The sequence below is a fragment of the Strix aluco genome, chromosome 20, assembly GCF_031877795.1.
Source record: "Strix aluco isolate bStrAlu1 chromosome 20, bStrAlu1.hap1, whole genome shotgun sequence".
In the NCBI taxonomy this organism is placed as follows: Eukaryota; Metazoa; Chordata; class Aves; order Strigiformes; family Strigidae; genus Strix; species Strix aluco.
In genome coordinates, this window is record NC_133950.1 from 11,753,047 (window position 1) to 11,770,551 (window position 17,505).

Genomic DNA, 17,505 nt, shown 5'->3' on the forward strand with positions numbered 1-17,505 from the left:
ATGAGTCTTCCTTTTCTCAAAGACTAAAACATAGATATCAACACAGATGTGATGAACACAGTATAATAATTGTGGCTTAACAAAATAAATTGGGTTTTTTTAAAATAGAAAACTAGATGAATACCAAAATAAACTTTAATTTTACCGTTCTGCCTATGCAGCAAACACTTACGCCCAGAAATAGGGAACTATTTATAAACAACACTCCAATAAAACCTCTGTACCTGCAAGCTTTGAGAAATTCAGCGTTTGAATCCTTTAATTTTCCTACAGCTTCCTCCAGATTCTTCCGGTAGCTCCTCATGGAAACGTGGATCGCTTCCAGATGACCCCGGAGCTCCGAGTGCATGCTGTTGCTGAATGAAGCTAACCTAACAGCAAATAATAGAAGACAGGGAAAACACGTAGAAAGAGGAGCAGACATTACGATCCAGAGACTGCTGGCTGTAAAGACACAAACCAAATCTGAGAACTCAAGAGTGGTTTAGCATTCTGAAAGCAACTTGCTGAACTGTGATTGTTTTGATAAACATTCAGAAGATATCAGCAAACAGTTGATGCTACTGAAGAGCGTCCTTCAAAACCAATTAGTCAATTGCTATTATCACGCATGTTCAGTGAACTGGATGGAACCTCAACACATGAAACATCTTTTCTACTTTAAGGCTGCCAGCCAGTTTGAAAATAGATGAAAATTGTCATCCACTCAGTACTGATTTTAACTTCCTCAGGGAGAGATAAAGGAAACAAAAATTCTTTACAACTCTTTAAAGTTTCACGAAGCAGTCTTCGTTAAAGAGGAACGTAGATTCAGAATGCAAACCACAAACATCTCAGCAATCAGGAGTAGTCAACTATGGAACGTCACAGCCAGCAATACCTGTGGCACACTTACTTCTCAGTCTGAGGAGTACTGAGGAAGACAGACTCCATCTCATGGATTTGTGACTGTAAGTTTTTGATGAGGTTATTCTGGCGTTCAGAGAATTTGACAAATTCAGCTTTCTCCTTTTTCAGAGCTTCCACCACCCCTGCACAGTGGTGCTCCAGATGCTCTTTGTGAAGCGCCAGTTCCGCTGATAAGAAAAGAAATTTTACAATGGAGTGGCTAAAACATACAAATAAAATACATCTGATTCTTTTTCTTTGACTTTTCTCCTGTGTTTGACATATATATCCCTGGCAGCTCCTAATCCATTCAAATCACAAATGTCTTTTGTTTGCTCTAAGCCCTCTTTTTCCTTTATTTTTCGGTCACTGCTGACATTATCTCTCTGTTCTCAAATATTGACAAGAGAAATGGAATATTCTACATCTTTTACAATCATTGATCAAGGCACTGCTGGACATTTTCCAAACATAACATAGCACAAACCAGTAAGAGCTATAGAAAAGAAACATCTTTTTTTAAAATAGATGAGTAACATATTATACTAGGAATTAGTAGACACTCAATTGCTTCCTATTGCCATCTACTACTGAGTCAGCTGACGCTGAAACAGATTTTGGTCACTTATGATTGTCTCTAAACAAAAGCATGTAATGCTCAGAGTGAAGGAAGTCGGTACCAGCTCTAGCATTGCAGATATTTGTCTCTATATTCTCGTGCCTTTGTTGATGCGAGTGAAGACGCAGCTGCAGTTCCGAATTCAGCTCCTCTTTCTTGGCAGCCACAAAGTCATGTGATCTGGACACAGACTCTGCAAACCATTTCTCCAAGTGTTCAAAAAAGCAAAGGCGAATCCTATGATTGAAAAAGAAATATTCCAGTGAGGAACAGTAAGTAATAAACAAGAACTTATTCAATATATCAATTCTAAGAATTTAACTTGACTACAGGAAGGTACAGTTTCATTACCACTTGCACCCTACTGGCAGAGTTTCTGAGCTGGCTGCCTACTACTGAGTACCAGGCATGTTACCTTCATGGCTCTGCAGGGAATTTGGGCAAATTACTTGCCTTTCTGTAATATGTATTCTCACTAAACGATTTTCTGTAAAACATGAATGTTCTGTAAGAGGTGAATGCTTGTGTGGTATTTTGAGAGCCAAGGATGAAAAGCAATATAAAAATTTTCTCTTATTTTTATCGATTTAAAAAGTGGAATAACATCAAAATAATTAGATACTTTTTGCATCTCTAGACTAATGTTTCTTCCAAACAGATGAAATTTGTCTATTACCTAAAGGGAAAGAAAGAACATAAACTGTTTTCTACTAACCTTTTCTTCAGCTCTACAGTTTCTTTGTCAGACTTTTCCACCTCTTCAACTCCAAGAACGGTGTAAGAATTTCCACTAGAAGTGGAAAAGGTCTCAATGGCAATTTCAGAGCTTTCTGCCTCGCTGCTCTTGAACACATCCTGGGAAACAAATGGAAATCATCATCTGTTACCTTTCAAGATAGAAGCATAGAATCCACAGTGCACAAGCTAATGTAGGAATCCTAAGTTGTTCTTCTCAGTTTGGACAACATTCACACAGAGAATAAGTTTGCAAGTCTCAACAGGCAGAGTCACAATGTTTTAAAAGGTTTTTGTTATGGGACTAAATTCAGGTAACTAAAGACCTGAAAAACTAATACTTTAGTACAAATACAGCTTAAATCATTCACCATGGGCTAAGAATACTACGGTGAAAAAAAGATATTTCAAAAAAAATCCTATGCAAAAGGTTTCTACAAGGATAAAAGCAGCGCAAAAGGAATGGTTGTAGACTGTTTCATACACTCCCTTTGCCCATAAAAAGGATCTAAAGCCCTAATAGTCCAGAAATAAATGAAAACAGTACAGACTCTTGCGTGCTTTGTGTAAAAACTAAATCTAATCTGCTTTAAGGACTTTAGACTTACCTCAGCAAAAAGACTTCCTATTCATCATTATTTTGTGCAAGACTCCCTCCACCTTCAAATTTATTCTCTTGTTCACTTACCTGTGTAAAGCTTACCCCTTGTTCTGCATGCTCAGCTAATGTAAATTTTCCCCAAAGTGAAAAATGAATACACCAGTAAGATTTTAAAGCAGAAGTTTGTTTTCTTTATACCTGTTTGAAGATTTCCTTTACATTAAAATATTTGCTGATGGATTCGCTATAGGAAATCAATTCCTGCAGAACAGCTTCTGGGTAAGCTGAGACTTGATTCATTAGAACTTGGCTGAATGTCCTGTACCTGTCAAATTTAAGGCCACCGTTTAAGAGACTCAAGTATGTTTAGAAATAAAATGAAATATGATTACAATGTCTTTAAATCCAAATCTAACTTTTCAACCAACCTCATAAAACCTTTAGGCTAAACATTGTACTGTATCTGTTTAGCCTGACTACAATCACATCCTGGCTTATTAGTAGAGATTAGTTCATTACAAATATATAAATACATAAAAGTTAAGCACTATTCATAATAAAGTATTTTAGATCTTCCATTTTGGATGGGAAACCATCCAAGACCTGTGCTTACATAAGCAATATTAGAAGTGAGAGGTCAAATTACTGTCTTTCATGTTAATTCTGTACCATGCTCAGCTGTGACCGAAGCTTTTCTGTTTCATTTTCATTTTACTTGGAAATGAAAACTAATGGTTCAAGCTGAGTCTTGATTCAAGAAAAATCAATGGTCACACCTGTTTTCATTTACATTTGCTTTGTCTCCTATACAAAGATAATTATGGGGAATTTATACAAGCATTCAAATGTTCAGACAGATTACATTCCATCTCTGCAACCTCTCGCTGTGTTCTCCACTCACCTAAAAAGGTACATTACTTTTGGATAATTTAAAATTGTCCGAATGAATATAAAGACTACTAAACCAACACAAATTACACAAATTGTGTATGTACAAATTAAGGAATTCATGTTGGTTCTAGACACAATTACAGTGTGAGGTGTGTGCGTGTGCGTATCTGCCTCTCAGGTCCACATGGCTCTTCTAATATGTCTCTGATCTGACAGACAGAAAAGACCACCCAGGTGTGAAAATACAACTGCTTCCCCTCTGGCTATTTAATCCTCCAACCTTGGTATGTGCCAATTTTGATGTGATTTTTAAAGACGCAAATCCCTGATCATGAGAAATGTAACAGAAAGATTACCAAAATATATACTTTGGCTGTCTGAAAGTTTTTAGTAACTTCTAGCCCTTGCGACTTTGGAAGAGATCAAATCGGTGAGCCCAGAGCACAGGTGGCAGCACAGATCTACTTTCTGATCCTAGTGATTCAAGAATCTGAACTACTACTGTGGGTATTATTTGCCGTAACCTTGTTCAAGATGGAAATTATTTCCTTTTACATTCTTACGTGAAGTAGCAAGCAGTGTTTTCCCACACCTTCACGCTTCAGCATAAACAAGAGCTAAGTATTACAACCAACATTCAAACGTGCTTTACTTGTTAAGTTTGCGCTACAAAATTCATACCTAGCTCTAATGCGATCTAAAGAAGAAAGGGCATTCTTGAAATAGGCCTTCAGCTTTTCCTCAGAGCTCGCTGTTTTCATTTTTTTCAAAATTATACCCAGATCAGCATCCATCCTCTAAGGCCACATAAAAAAAAAAAAACAGTAAAAATGATTTAGTAATTACTAAGATGCCTCATAACTATTTAGGATTCAAATAATTTAATTATGTACATATATTCTACACCGAGAAGGGAAGCTACCTTACCAAAATTCATCTGTTATGAAGATCTTTCATAGATAATGAACATCTTTGACATTGCCACCCCCAGTTGCATGATATACCCATAATATGAGAACGTGACATACAAACAAGACTCTGTATATACCTGCACAAGATCTTACGAGCCATAGAAACTTGCAGCCACTTAATACAGAAAATATAACCTTTATCACCATTGTCATATCACGAATAAGATACAAACACTCATTCAGTGTGAATCAAGCTGTTAGCAAAATATGTACCTGATAGAACGAAACTACCCTGTAGAAATTGCAGTATAAATGTCAAAGATTACATTTTAAATTTTATACCAAGTATTCTGGATTCCAGAGGGTTCTCTGCATGAGGAAGTCCTTTCTTTACATCATACCACACTCTTGGTTTTAGGTTTATACCTGTATTATGTTATCCTCTTTCCGTCTGTATTCATCTAACTTCTTTTGAAGGTCACTTTCCTGCTGGGACAGTTTCTGTTGATGGATGTCCCAGAGACCCATGGCCTCCTGAAAATAGCTGTACAACTCTCCACAGCTCTGCTCATTCTGTGTAGCCAGCTCCTTGAAGTCTCTCTAAAGACATACACGTAAGTGAAACGGTTAGTATTAAACTGTTTGCTGGAAGGTGAAATAAATGAGTAAGGGGACATACAACATGCTAAAAGGCTGTCTAGAAGTATGCTATGCTGTCAGTGTTCAACGTGGTCTCTTCTACTTGGAGAGGAAAAAATAGTCCAAGTAAACTGGATAAGAATGCACATTTTTGTTCTAGAAGCTGAACTATCAAAACTCCATCTATTCTTCTAGTTCTGCAAAGCACTAAATCCTGCACATGCCCTGAAGTCTCTGGCCATCTATCATTTCAGGAACAACTGCCCAGCCATTTTCACATATGGAATTATAAGAGATAGGACTGAAAGAAATTTGGGAGATCATTTAAATCTATTCCTCTGCCTCCAGGCCGAATGAGCTATACCTAATTCATCCCTGACAACCCATCGTAAATATAAACCAAACAATTATGAACTGTTCTCCTTGAGGCACCCCAAACATTTTTTAATTGTGGGTCAGGTGTTCAGTCACACTGTGAACCTCTTTCTAAGATGAAATCAATAGCCTAAGATGCAGACGGCATTTCAGGCAGCAGCACAGGAAGAACAGACTAGTCCTAGAGAGTAATAAAAATAGATGTAAGAAACGTACGTCCATGTGTTCCAGTTCTTCTTCAAACCGACTTCGCAGTTGCTCAGTCAAATGAAATAATTCAGAAGTCACAATTTCTTCAACCTCTTCTTTTGTGCAAATATCCAGATTCAATAGGTTATTCTAAATTAAAAGAACGCTAAGTTACTGACATGAACATAATATAACATCAAATACTGTGTGGCTTTTAGAGACTATAGCTAAACATAGTGTTTCTTCTTTTCTTGTGAATGTGTAGAGAGAGATTCAACCTCCCAGATCCCACATTCTGGTAGTAAGCAGTACAATTCTATTTGGACACAAAGGGAGAAACTGAAGCAGAGAGGTGGAATTTCTTTCCCAAAATACAGCAGCCTCAGCACAAAGGCTGAGGGTTCTGACCCTGAATCCTCTACCTAAACGCAAGACAGTACTCCTTTCATTACTGGCATTTGTTACTAGTACAAATACCACATGCTACTGTGAAACAAAACGGACAGTAAGTTTTCTAACAGAATAAGACAGAGGTTAAAAAGTAATTTCACTTGTTATCTCCATGTTTGGTGGATCCTCAAACAACACATTGTATACCATTACGAACAATCCTTCCAAGAATCTGCAAAGCTGCGATACTAACCTTGCATAACTGCAATTCCGCCAAACATTTCTGCTCGACCATCTCATACTGGAGGCGAATTTTCATCATAGACTGCTCATGGTGGGTATCTGGAGGATATGGAAGAACAAGCCATTGTAAAGATTTCTGTATTTCACAGTGGAGCGTGAAATGGAAACATGCAGAGGACCTGTGCTGAGTCCCAGCACAAGTAATATATCCCAGTAGTGTCTTCACACTTGTATGACACTATCAACCAATAAAATAAGATGTTTTAATACAAATCTTTTTCTCATTACGTTTCAAAGTAGTGAGTTATTTACAATTGCAATCAACTTCTTTGTTACTGTACAGGCTACAAACATTAAGACAGGATGAACTCTGGAGAAAGAGAAGGTAGACACACGGAGGGAAGGCACACTACGGGACCTGGAGACAGGAAGCATCTCAAATTCTTCCCCTCTCATTCTCTAAGAGGTAAAAAGGAGTATTTTTGATGACTGAGAACTGATCTGCATTAAAATTAACCTTCTGCTTTCCCCAGGTTAATTCTAACCAAGTCAGTTCCTGCTGGATCTCATCATGCAAAAATGCTTGTGCTGCCAAAGGGCAGGTGGGGCAGTAGCCAGCTTGTTTCGGTTGTGTTGCCAGCTCTGAGCGGCTTAGAAGGGACATGGCAACAGATGAAACAAAGAATATAGCAAACATGTACTTTCAAAGCAACCGTCTGATTCATTACTGCCTGGAAAAAAGAAAGGAAAAATTCCTTGTATTCCAGACTGCTTTTATCATTTCCCAACTTACCCATACTTTTGTTTACATCCACCAAAGATCTGTACCATTCCTCCACATCAGCTTTCGTGTGTGTTGGAGGCAACAAATCACTATCGAAACAGGAAAAAAGAGTTAGATATGTTCAAGTATAATCCAGTCAGTGCTTAAAGGATAAAATTATGAATCAGAGTAACCATACTACTGTGCTTTATTTTATTTATAGCCATCTCAGCAATGAAAATAAAATAAGATGGCTGCTGTTTTGCAATGCCACTGTTTACTGACAAGGAACTAACTGTGATCTATCTTGTTGCTACATACATTGTAAAAGAAAAACTGTAAATACTGTAATGCATTGCATCCAAATCATCATCATCTTGTTAGGATAGAAATCTAACGCTGCTATGTTTGGATGTCCATCAAGACTCCTTTCTTAATTTATTATACGAATTAAACTCACACACACAAATAATGCCTTGACAAGATCACCAGTTTTTATCTCTCTACCCATCCTTATCTGCCCCTTTCTACTACATTTCAAATGTTAGTAAGATTTACTTTTGTGTTTCTGCATTTCGAGCCCTTGACCACCCCTATTCAGTGTAACTAGTGCACTGAAAACCAAGAATGTATTTTTTTCATTAAAAAGAGCTTTACTAAAGAAGTTTAGGCTCTGCCTTACTGCTGCAGTGTACAGTCACACACTGAAAGGGAGCAAAGTGCATTTTGTAGTCAACTCCCTCATTAACTCTAGAAAGAATTCTATTTTCCCTTGTTCCTGTTCTCTCTTTTGTCATACCCAAGTTGCTGCAAAAGCTCCAGTCTCCTTTGACTAAGTAAAATCTGGTTTGTTTTCATATTTTCCATCTCTGTTCTCACAGTTGGGGGATTCTGTATTTCTTCACTTGCCATAAATTCTCTGTAGGATGGAAGAACACGTTGAAGTAAATAGCTGTTTGGGAAAACTTCATGTTTGAAACACAAATACAAAGGATGTCTTATACATACCAGGTAAAAAAAGAAGGCCAAGTTCTTTTAGCTTTTTAGTTTTATAATGGAAAAATGATCAAATACTACTGCTTATAGAAAACACAAGTGAACAGTAGTCACTTTGTGTTATTCATAGTCCAAAATTGTAATATTTCTGACCTGAAACTGGGAACTACAGAGTTCTTTTGGATGATCTCCCAGTCTTTGACTCTGTCTTGCCATTTCAACCGATGTGAAAACTCCTTCATCATCTCTGATTTCATGAGACTGAAGAACAGCTTGGCAATTTCCCTCTGATTAGTCAACAGGTCTTTCTTAATCCTCTGCATATTAAAAAATAAAAACAGGAATAAAAGCAGCATAATACATGCAAAAAACTCCGTAAATTGCCTGATCTATGTAAAATGAGGGAAAAAGAATACAGAAGATAAAGAATAGCATGCAAAATAGAAATCTCTCGTGTATTGCAGGTAGAAATAATGAATTTCAGTTGGAAAAAAAGACATTCTGGGAATATTCAGATTGCTATCTTCTCACAGGTAAAAAGAGACTCTCAATATGAAAGACTTACCATGGCCTCATCATTCATGAACCTGTGAACATCATCTGACAAGAAGGTACCAATGTCCTCCAGTATCAGGGTATACTTCCTCAGTACATTTGCTATCTGTGTAATAAAAGAATTAAAAAAAAAATAAATCTGTATAGCTCAAATGTAAATTCCCTAAGTTAAGCACTGATATGAACAAGGCAAATTTTCCATTGAAATAAATTCAATTGGCTGATAGACAGATTGAGAAGTGAATCTTAAAACACCTATCTTAAATACTGATTTTTTAAATCATTCATAAAAATAGTAACTAAAACATTTCACTTTGTTACTACTCAACTGATTTCTCTTTAGTATCTGTGATAAGTGAGTGCTCTGCAGACAGCCTGCAATCTGAATTTAAAAATCAAACCAACTGTCTGTCAGATATCTGTAGTGAATCTGCCAGTGGTTGTTTTAAGCAGACATGAAATTTAAGCAGATGCGGTCATCTCTGGTATTTTTCATAACTACTCAAACAGAAAAGTTACTGGTGATACGGTTGGGCCTATTCATCATGTCTACGGTAAAAAGAGAGGACAAACTGACACAGGTATAACAGACAGATTTTTTTTGCCTACAAGGACAAAGCAGCAATCTCTTATTTTTTTTATCTGAACGTTTACTGCGATGTCCAATGACTTTCCACTCCTGTGGAAACAAGCTACTCTCTGCCCCCAGAATTATGAGAAAATAATCATTTTATGCTTAAGTAACAGCTATTAAGACTACAGCTCACTTTATCGGCTCGACTCTTTTCAACCTTCACTAGGGATTCATCCATTTCTCTAACCCACTTCCTTCTGGTCAAGCATTCCTGACGGATGATATTCCACAGTTCTTCCAAACCCTGCAAGAAGGATTTACTCTCAATCTCATTGAAAAGTAAATGTCAAAAAAAAAAAAAAAGTTAGAAGCAGGAAAAAAAAAAAGCATTTATATCTTAAAAGCACAGCAAGACATAAGAAGCGATGTTGTGCAGACCAGGTACAAATAACTGAAGATGAGACAATGGCAGGAGCTGCCTTACTTCAATCGAGAAACCTCCCAGAGCAGTGTCCGACTCAATCTCTTTAAACAGAAGTTCAATTTTTCTATCAGAATCCATCAGTTTTTTCCGAAGGAAGTGTCCAGGCTCCAAAACTAAGGGTTCCATCTCCTGAAAAGGAAAGGAAGTCAGTCTGAGCTTCTGAATATTAGGCCCTGACCTCAGTATAGAACTCCAGACTATCTGGAGCACAACATCCAGCCTCACCCTGGCAATGCAGTCAAGCTCATGACGCAGTGAGGTCACGGCTTCCTTGTGACGGCCTTGCCGGCGTTCTGACAGATGTTCCAAGATCTTGCTCCTCCTTTCCTCAGGAACTGCCGAGAAAGAAAAGAGGATGATGTAGCGTGGGACTGTTGCTGCAGAATACAGAGTGCATGCACAACGAATCACTAAACCCACACTCTGAGCTCTGTAGTTTGTGCAGCTATTACAGTGCGTGACAGCTTTCTGCAGGAAGGGAAATCTATGCAAATGCAGGTTAAAAATAGCAAGCATATTTTAAAATTTCCTTTGATTTGATTAATCTGTGATTTTCAGAAGGATAAAAGCATGGAAGCTAGGAACTAAGTTCAGGTATGATGCAAAAAACTGCAGCTTCCAAGAATGAGATCTAATTACATTATAACTGGAGTGTACCATCTAAACACAAACTGTGACCTATCGACAGTTTTACAGCCATTTTTCCTTTGAGTAGATTCTTCATCTTCAAAATTACCTACAAATCATCACGTATGTGTCAGGTCATTTCTGAGCTTGATTTCATATCTTGTCCAGCTAAAACCATTATAGGTATGGTGGCTCCTAAGAACGCAAATTAAAATATCTGACATTAAGGGAAATAAATTTTACCAATAAAATCCGGTAGGCCTCTGACTTCCTCAGCTGCGGTTAGCTCTGGACTTCTGCAAGCTATCTGAAATGTTGTAGCCTCTCTGAAACAGAAGAAGAATAAAGCTTTGATTTGTACTAAATACACAGGAGAAGGGACTTGCAATGGGTATAATATTCAATTTAACCAGCAAAATGTAACATTTAAGTGAACTTAAGCATCATTCTAACTTCAAGGCATATGATTCAAAGAATCAGTGTTGCTTCTTCTGAGCCAAATTGAACTGAGTAATTATCTAGCCTGGGTTGATCACAACCTCCAATCTGCTATGATGGCATAAAAGCAATAAATGCTAGATTTAATACATGTAAACTGCAAAGGCATACATACTATCTCTAATAGGTACAAAAATCTATGAACTGTTAAGTAAGAACTAGCAAAAAATGTGGAAATAGCCTTTATCTGCCCACTGCTCTTCCCATCAGCTGGGGCACTGTGTTTCTCCTTGGGGGAAGTGAGAACAAGGGTGTCGTTATTCAGCAGAATGGTTAGGGTGAAAAGGATGGATGGACTCATTTCTTTTCTTGCTCATCACATAATTGTTACTGCATCATCATGTAAACCATTAACAGTCTAAAATATAGTTCAAAAATATATATCTTTATATATATAAATCTTTAGACTGCTTTGAACAAAAGAGACAATTTCTTTGTAAAAGAAAAGCCATGCTATATGCACGCCATTGCAAATATTAGCCTGTTAAGGCAGCAGCTCATTATACTCAATTTACTCCTAGCAAGGAGACAGTCTACTATAGGTCGTTAGTACTGTGACCAGTAATTTAGGAGTGTCTAGCTCCCAGTGCCAATCTTACGACTTTATACCTATAGTCATGAACACTGAATTGGGTTTTTATGCTTCTGTTTGCTACCTGTACACTTCTGTGGAGTCCTTGCAGGGTGTTCTTTCAACACACTTCTGCTGGTAACATGGTAGAAGCCTGGCATCAGTAGAAATTTTGGAATCCCTAACCAACGCGAGCCTTTCACTCCTTTTGGAAACCCTGGTCTTGTTCCGTACTTCATTCAAAGACCGTACTAAGAGAACCTTCAAAGAACCACAATTGAAATGGTTAGAATTCTTTCCAACCTAATGGACACAGAATAGTAACAAAATAATTGATAAAAACAGTGGGGGAAAGGCGGCAGGAGAGAAAGGTAAACTAACAAACACTACTTGGCACCAGCATAACAACCTTCATCCAAGGCTGTTTTAAAAATGAGAAAAAAAAAAAAAAAAAGATATCCGTTTCCTCAGATGAAAACTGAAGCAAACTGGACTGTGTGCCTTGCTTATGGTTACAAGGAAAGTCAAGAGCAGAGTGAGAAATGTCTGAATCTGGCTTACTATGCTTCTTATTTATCTTTTACTGCTGTGTTATAAAGATTCTGCCTTCATTTAATATATCCTTATACACAGGCAAGACACAGGAACGCCCATAGATGCATTAGAAAACATATCCTGAACTCACTCAATTATTTCTTACCAAAACAAACAAAAACCAGAAAGGTTGAAACTGTCCTCTGGTTTGAGGTCCCCACTTTCACAGCTAGCAAACAACCGACCAATATCATTAACTCATTTAGCTTTTACCCGATTTTTTTTTTTTTTTTACCTCAGCCTCAGCGATCCGTTTATAGGCTTCCCTGCCGGGAACCTGGCGCACTGTCCCCACACGCTGCATGTCGCCCAGCACAGGTGACTTCGAGACCTGTTTCCAGAAGAATTAGGATTTACAAACCAGGGGCCAAGGGGAGAGTTTGAGGTGGCCTTCCTAAGAGGGAAGCTACGTGCCTGCCGCAGGGTCTTCACCAGTATTGGTGCAGGCAGAGCCTGCGGAGGATTTAATAACGTTTGTGGGATTATTAACCCGCGTTTGAGGGTGCCGGAGCACAGGGGGAAGAGCCCTCCTGCTCCCTTGGCCGCCGTGTCCCCTCTGGGCTCCCGCTGCCCTCAGCCGCGTTCCTGCCACCTGCCCGGACTGTGGTGTTACAGGCGGCCATAGCAACGGCAGCGGGCAGCCCTGCGCGTTACCATGGCAGCGGGGGGGGGGGGCGCCTCGGGATAGCCCCGCCCCCACCAGCGACGCCCCGCCCCCGCCTCAGGACACCTCAGGACCCCTGCCCTGGGCAGCCCATTCCAACACCCAACAACCCCTTCTGCAAAGAAATCCTTCGTAAGAGCCAGTCTGACCCTGCCCTGGCGCAGCTTGAGGCCATTCCCTCTCGTCCTGGCGCTGGTTCCTTGGGTCAAGAGACTCATCCCCCCTCTCTGCACCCTCCTTTCAGGGAGTTGTAGAGGGTCATGAGGTCTCCCCTCAGCCTCCTCTTCTCCACACTAAACCCCCCCAGTTCCCTCAGCCGCTCCCCATCAGACCTGTGCTCCAGACCCTGCACCAGCTCCGTTGCCCTTCTCTGGACACGCTCGAGTCATTCAATGGCCTTTTTGTAGTGAGGGGCCCAAAACTGAACCCACTCATCGAGGGGCGGCCTCACCAGTGCCGAGCACAGGGGTCAGATCCCTTCCCTGTCCCTGCTGGCCACGCTATGGCTGATACAAGCCAGGATGCCATTGACCTTCTTGGCCACCTGGGCACACTGCTGGCTCCTGTTCAGCCGGCAATTGATCACCCCCCCAGGTCCCTCTCTGACTGGCAGCTCTCCAGCCACTCCTCCCCAAGCCTGGAGCGCTGCTGGGGGTTGTTGTGGCCCAAGGGCAGCACCCGGCATTTGGCCTTAGTGAAACTCCTCCAGTTGGCCTCAGCCCATCGCTCCAGCCTGTCCAGGTCTCTCTGCAGAGCCTCCCTACCCTCGAGCAGATCAACACTCCCACCCCACTCGGTGTCATCTGCAAGCTGACTGAGGGTGCACTCGATCCCCTCGTCCAGACCATCAATAAAGATGTTAAACAGGAGTGGCCCCAAAACCCAGCCCTGGGGGACACCACTCATGACCGGCCACCAACCAGATTTAACTCCATTAACCACCACTCTTTGGGCCTGGTCACCACTGGCACAGCTAGCAAACAACCGACCAATATCATTAACTCATTTAGCTTTTACCCGATTTTTTTTTTTTTTTTTACCTCAGCGATGCGTTTGTAGAATTCCCTGCTGGGAACCTGGTGCGCCGTCCTCGCCTGTCGCACGTGACTCAGCACAGGCGACTTTGAGACCTGTTTCCAGAAGAATTAGGATTTACAAACTAGGGGCCAAGGGGAGAGTTTGAGGTGGCCTTCCTAAGGGGGAAACTACGTGCCTGCCGCAGGGTCTTCACCAGTATTGGTGCAGGCAGAGCCTGCGGAGGATTTAATAACGACTGTGGGATTAACCCGCGTTTGAGGGCGCCGGAGCACAGGGGGAAGAGCCCTCCTGCTCCCTTGGCCGCCGCGTCCCCTCTGGGCTCCCGCTGCCCTCAGCCGCGTTCCTGCCACCTGCCCGGACTGTGGTGTTACAGGCGGCCATAGCAAAGGCAGCGGGCAGCCCTGCGCGTTACCATGGCAGCGTGGGGAGGTGGGGCCTCGGGATAGCCCCGCCCCTCGGGACCCCGCCCCCGCCAGCGACACCCCCAGCGGGAGACTGATTGTGGGGGGGAGCAACAGCAAAGGACACCGTCCCCGCAGGAAAATGAACAGTAATTACAGTCAAGCAATCACCAGGTGTCTCTTTGGGACAGGAAATTGAATTAACAAACAACACAACAGGCTTTTTTCTTTCATTACAAAGCTGGGGAGTCATGGCAGTGCTGCCGCCCAGGCTGGGTTCCCGGGGCGGGGGCTCCTCCCAGGCAGCGCTTCCACGCGGGCCCCCGCCTGCACAATTTCCATCCCCAGGCTGCAAGAACCAGCTGCCTCTCTCTCACTTTAAGCCAGCTTTTTTCAAGTCCTCTGGGAGAACCCGGCCTTTCTTCCGGGCCCTGGCTTTCTTCTTCTCTATCCTGTCCTTCTTCTTCTTCTGAATGTTCTTGCGACGCTTTTCCTGCCGCTGTTGCATCTTTTCCACCACTCTTTCTGTCCGCTTCTCCCACTGCTTTTGGCGTTGTGCTTTAAGCTTCTCCTTACGCTTCAGGGCTTCTTTCAGACGCTCCTCATTGTCACGAATCTTGACACCTTCCGCCTTATAGAGAACATTTGTCCATTTCATCTTGTTCTCCAGCTCCTGAGCTTTCTTCTGGTCCTTATCCTGGAGTTCCTCCAGCTTATTCTTCCTGCTCTCCAGCCTGCTCAGCAGCTGCTTGTAGTTTTTGCCCGTCAGAGGAGTGATGTTGCCTTTCACTGCTTTCCTCTTCTCTTTCTTCTTCTGGATCTTGCTCAACTCATTCTCTCCATGAACTTCAACTTTGTTAAAGACAATCTCAGTTGTACTCTCCTCCTTTTTGCTTTCTGGCTCTACCGGTACTTCCTCAGTTTCTTTCTTCTCCATTTTTGCCTTCATCTTCAACTCCTTTCTTCGGCGCTTCTTCCTCTCCCTCTCGTACTTCCTTCTCTGCCTCTTCTCCAGGACTGCAGGGGACAATTCTTTGGCATCAACCTAAAAAGAAGGATGGACGTGAATCAGGAGCCTTAAAGGGATGAAGCAGAATATTAAAAGTGGGATGTCCTCCAGTTCCTGATTTCAAACTTCTCCTAAGAAATGCACTACTCGTGACAAGAAGTTGTGGGCTCAGCTTTTAAACACAGTAAAGGCATTTCAAACTCTTTACTCTCTCTCAACACCCTGTAGCTATGCTCCCTTTCAGGCTCTTAGTGTTTTTCTTTTTCCTAAAAATCACCAGAGGCATGCTCTCCTGCAAGCCAGCCAGGCCCTACCTCTTCTCACATGTTTTTCCAGACCACAGAATACCCACAGGTCTCCCACCAATATCTGCAGACACTTCCTTAGGAGATTAAATTAGCTCAAACCTTGAGCCTTCTAAGATCGTAGTCCTGTCCCCACATCTCCTGAGAGGCTAGGGAGAATTTACATTGCATGAACGCACATATGGATACGAGAATTCCCATACCTGTCCAGAAGCTTGTTTTATCTTCTCGTGTAGTCTCTGACGCAAGAGATTGATTGCAGAAAAGGAAGGGGAACCCAGTTCACTTTTGTTCCCTGAAAATGAGAGGAAGAAAATAAAAATACTTAATAGACAGCACTAGCTAAACACAAGAACTTTCTATGTCTACAGGAAATGCTCCGAGAACTCTTTAGATACTGTGAAGAGAACAGAAAATCTACACAAACCAAGAGTTTCTATTTCATTGGTTTCTTTAGAATTCCCCCTTTTCTATCCCTATGATCATTCAACACTGCCAGCCAGAGCGGCCTGGCCTGCCCTGCAGCTGCTTAACAAGCCAGAAGACAAGTACCAAGCTAGTGCAAACAAAGACATGAAGGACATCGCTTCTGTGTGATCATAATGGAAAGCTGGGCTAGCACGACAGTGATTGCACCCACACAATAATTCCCAGAAATTACCCAAATACATAAGAAGTCTGCAATTCAGTTTAAACACTATTTCCAGAGAGCCACCTAGTGGTGACATTACAAATTTCTGTACGTATGCAATAGCTTTTAGGGCACATAGAATAAACAAAGATATTTTCAATTCAGCTGAACTTCTGAAAGGCTTTCTAAACTATACACATGTGAAGCAACTGAAAAGAAGCCCCCTTGCCTCAGGTAACTTTAACCAGGCCATGACAACACTGGTATTCTTACCTGTAACCAAACCCTCATTTCTGCTCTGTGTAACACCCTCTGGAGATAATTTGCTGGCTTGAGGGGCTGCTTTCTGTCCTGGAGGAGTTTTACTGGTGTTAGAGACCACCTGCTTGACCAAAGGACCATTTGTCTTCTCAGCTTGCTTCCTGGGTTTCTTTCTTTTCTTTTTCTTGAGCTGTCTGTCAGCATCCTCGGGCTGGCCCGGCTTTGACACTAGAACGCAAAATCAAATTACACAAAGCAGGACGACACTACATTCTAGTTCATAACATGATTACTGAAGACTAAAGTTCAAGTTGCATCTCTCATTCTTCAAAAATCAGATATTTTAGGATTTACATAGACCAAACATGCTTGCATACTTCAGTAAAATCCCAGCTCTCCCACATCCAATCGCCTCGTGTATAAAACCGAATGGAGACACACACACACCCCACCCCCCCCCAGGGCTAACAGTGCAACGTGCATAACGTTGCTCAGGAGCCCCCCGTGTTTCAGCACAGACAGGTTTTTCATAAAAAACAGCACAACGCCGCTCCCCCGGGCCAAGCCCCCCGCGGAGCGGAGGCAAGTCTGTCACAAGTCCAGACGCGCCCGAACAGGCCAGGAGGGGCAGAAACCGAAGCGTTACAGCTCCGTTACCAAATTTCCTCTTGCGCGGCTCCGGGGCGAGCTGCGGGCAGACCTTCCTCGCCAAGCCCTGCAGGTAGGAGTCCTGGGCGGCCAGGCTGGCCATTATCGCCGCGGGCGGGCCCGGCTCCCTCAGCGCGGACGGCCCGCAGAGCCCGGCCGGGTCCAGCCGCGCTGCTCCCGCCTCAGGGCGCCGTGAGGACCGCGGCGTCCGCCTCGTGCGGCGCTTCGGCAGGAAGTGACGTCAGCGCGACGGGCAGGAAGTAGCGCCACGCGGCGACTGGGGCGCCTGGTCCCAGCCGCCGGCCCAGCGGAGCCCAGGCTCGGCCCCGACATCGAGACGCCCGCGGTGCTCCGGCCAGGCGGGGGGAAGTGGGGTTCTGTGCGCTCGGACCTCCCCTGGAGCGG

General features: G+C 42.4%; 2 protein-coding genes across 3 annotated transcripts in view; both read right to left on the bottom strand.

The window, feature by feature from the left end:
• Positions 1 to 14,499, bottom strand: part of CCDC180 (coiled-coil domain containing 180) — a 28,004-nt gene extending 13,505 nt beyond the window's left edge. For both annotated transcript variants that reach the window (XM_074846003.1, XM_074846001.1), the window contains exons 1-21: positions 14,404 to 14,499; positions 13,848 to 13,937; positions 12,379 to 12,474; positions 11,635 to 11,810; positions 10,724 to 10,806; positions 10,079 to 10,188; positions 9,854 to 9,982; positions 9,563 to 9,673; positions 8,806 to 8,901; positions 8,394 to 8,557; positions 8,044 to 8,163; positions 7,275 to 7,354; positions 6,492 to 6,580; positions 5,876 to 5,998; positions 5,072 to 5,245; positions 4,416 to 4,531; positions 3,042 to 3,168; positions 2,223 to 2,362; positions 1,569 to 1,744; positions 896 to 1,076; positions 225 to 371 (exon numbers count right to left, since the gene is read on the bottom strand). In XM_074846003.1, the coding sequence (XP_074702104.1) occupies positions 225 to 371; positions 896 to 1,076; positions 1,569 to 1,744; positions 2,223 to 2,362; positions 3,042 to 3,168; positions 4,416 to 4,531; positions 5,072 to 5,245; positions 5,876 to 5,998; positions 6,492 to 6,580; positions 7,275 to 7,354; positions 8,044 to 8,163; positions 8,394 to 8,557; positions 8,806 to 8,901; positions 9,563 to 9,673; positions 9,854 to 9,982; positions 10,079 to 10,188; positions 10,724 to 10,806; positions 11,635 to 11,810; positions 12,379 to 12,474; positions 13,848 to 13,937; positions 14,404 to 14,499 (2,624 nt within the window). The remainder of the gene's footprint in view (positions 1 to 224; positions 372 to 895; positions 1,077 to 1,568; positions 1,745 to 2,222; positions 2,363 to 3,041; positions 3,169 to 4,415; positions 4,532 to 5,071; positions 5,246 to 5,875; positions 5,999 to 6,491; positions 6,581 to 7,274; positions 7,355 to 8,043; positions 8,164 to 8,393; positions 8,558 to 8,805; positions 8,902 to 9,562; positions 9,674 to 9,853; positions 9,983 to 10,078; positions 10,189 to 10,723; positions 10,807 to 11,634; positions 11,811 to 12,378; positions 12,475 to 13,847; positions 13,938 to 14,403) is intronic.
• On the bottom strand, positions 14,424 to 17,320 carry SURF6 (surfeit 6). Its single transcript, XM_074846004.1, has 4 exons — positions 17,110 to 17,320; positions 16,465 to 16,680; positions 15,764 to 15,855; positions 14,424 to 15,291 (listed from the first exon to the last, which is right to left on the bottom strand). The coding sequence occupies exons 1-4, from the start codon at positions 17,201 to 17,203 to the stop codon at positions 14,620 to 14,622; spliced, it is 1,074 nt and encodes a 357-aa protein (XP_074702105.1). The 5' UTR covers positions 17,204 to 17,320; the 3' UTR covers positions 14,424 to 14,619.
• Positions 17,321 to 17,505: the final 185 nt, after the last annotated feature.

What these genes read in the sequence shown, in the direction of transcription:
- SURF6 (XM_074846004.1), bottom strand. Translation starts at nt 17,203, where the DNA reads ATGGCCAGCCTGGCCGCCCAGGACTCCTACCTGCAGGGCTTGGCGAGG. An exon ending in AAATGAGGGTTTGGTTACAG is followed by an intron (nt 15,856 to 16,464) that starts GTAAGAATACCA and finishes TCTCATTTTCAG; the next exon opens with GGAACAAAAGTGAACTGGGT. An exon ending in TAAAACAAGCTTCTGGACAG is followed by an intron (nt 15,292 to 15,763) that starts GTATGGGAATTC and finishes CCTTCTTTTTAG; the next exon opens with GTTGATGCCAAAGAATTGTC.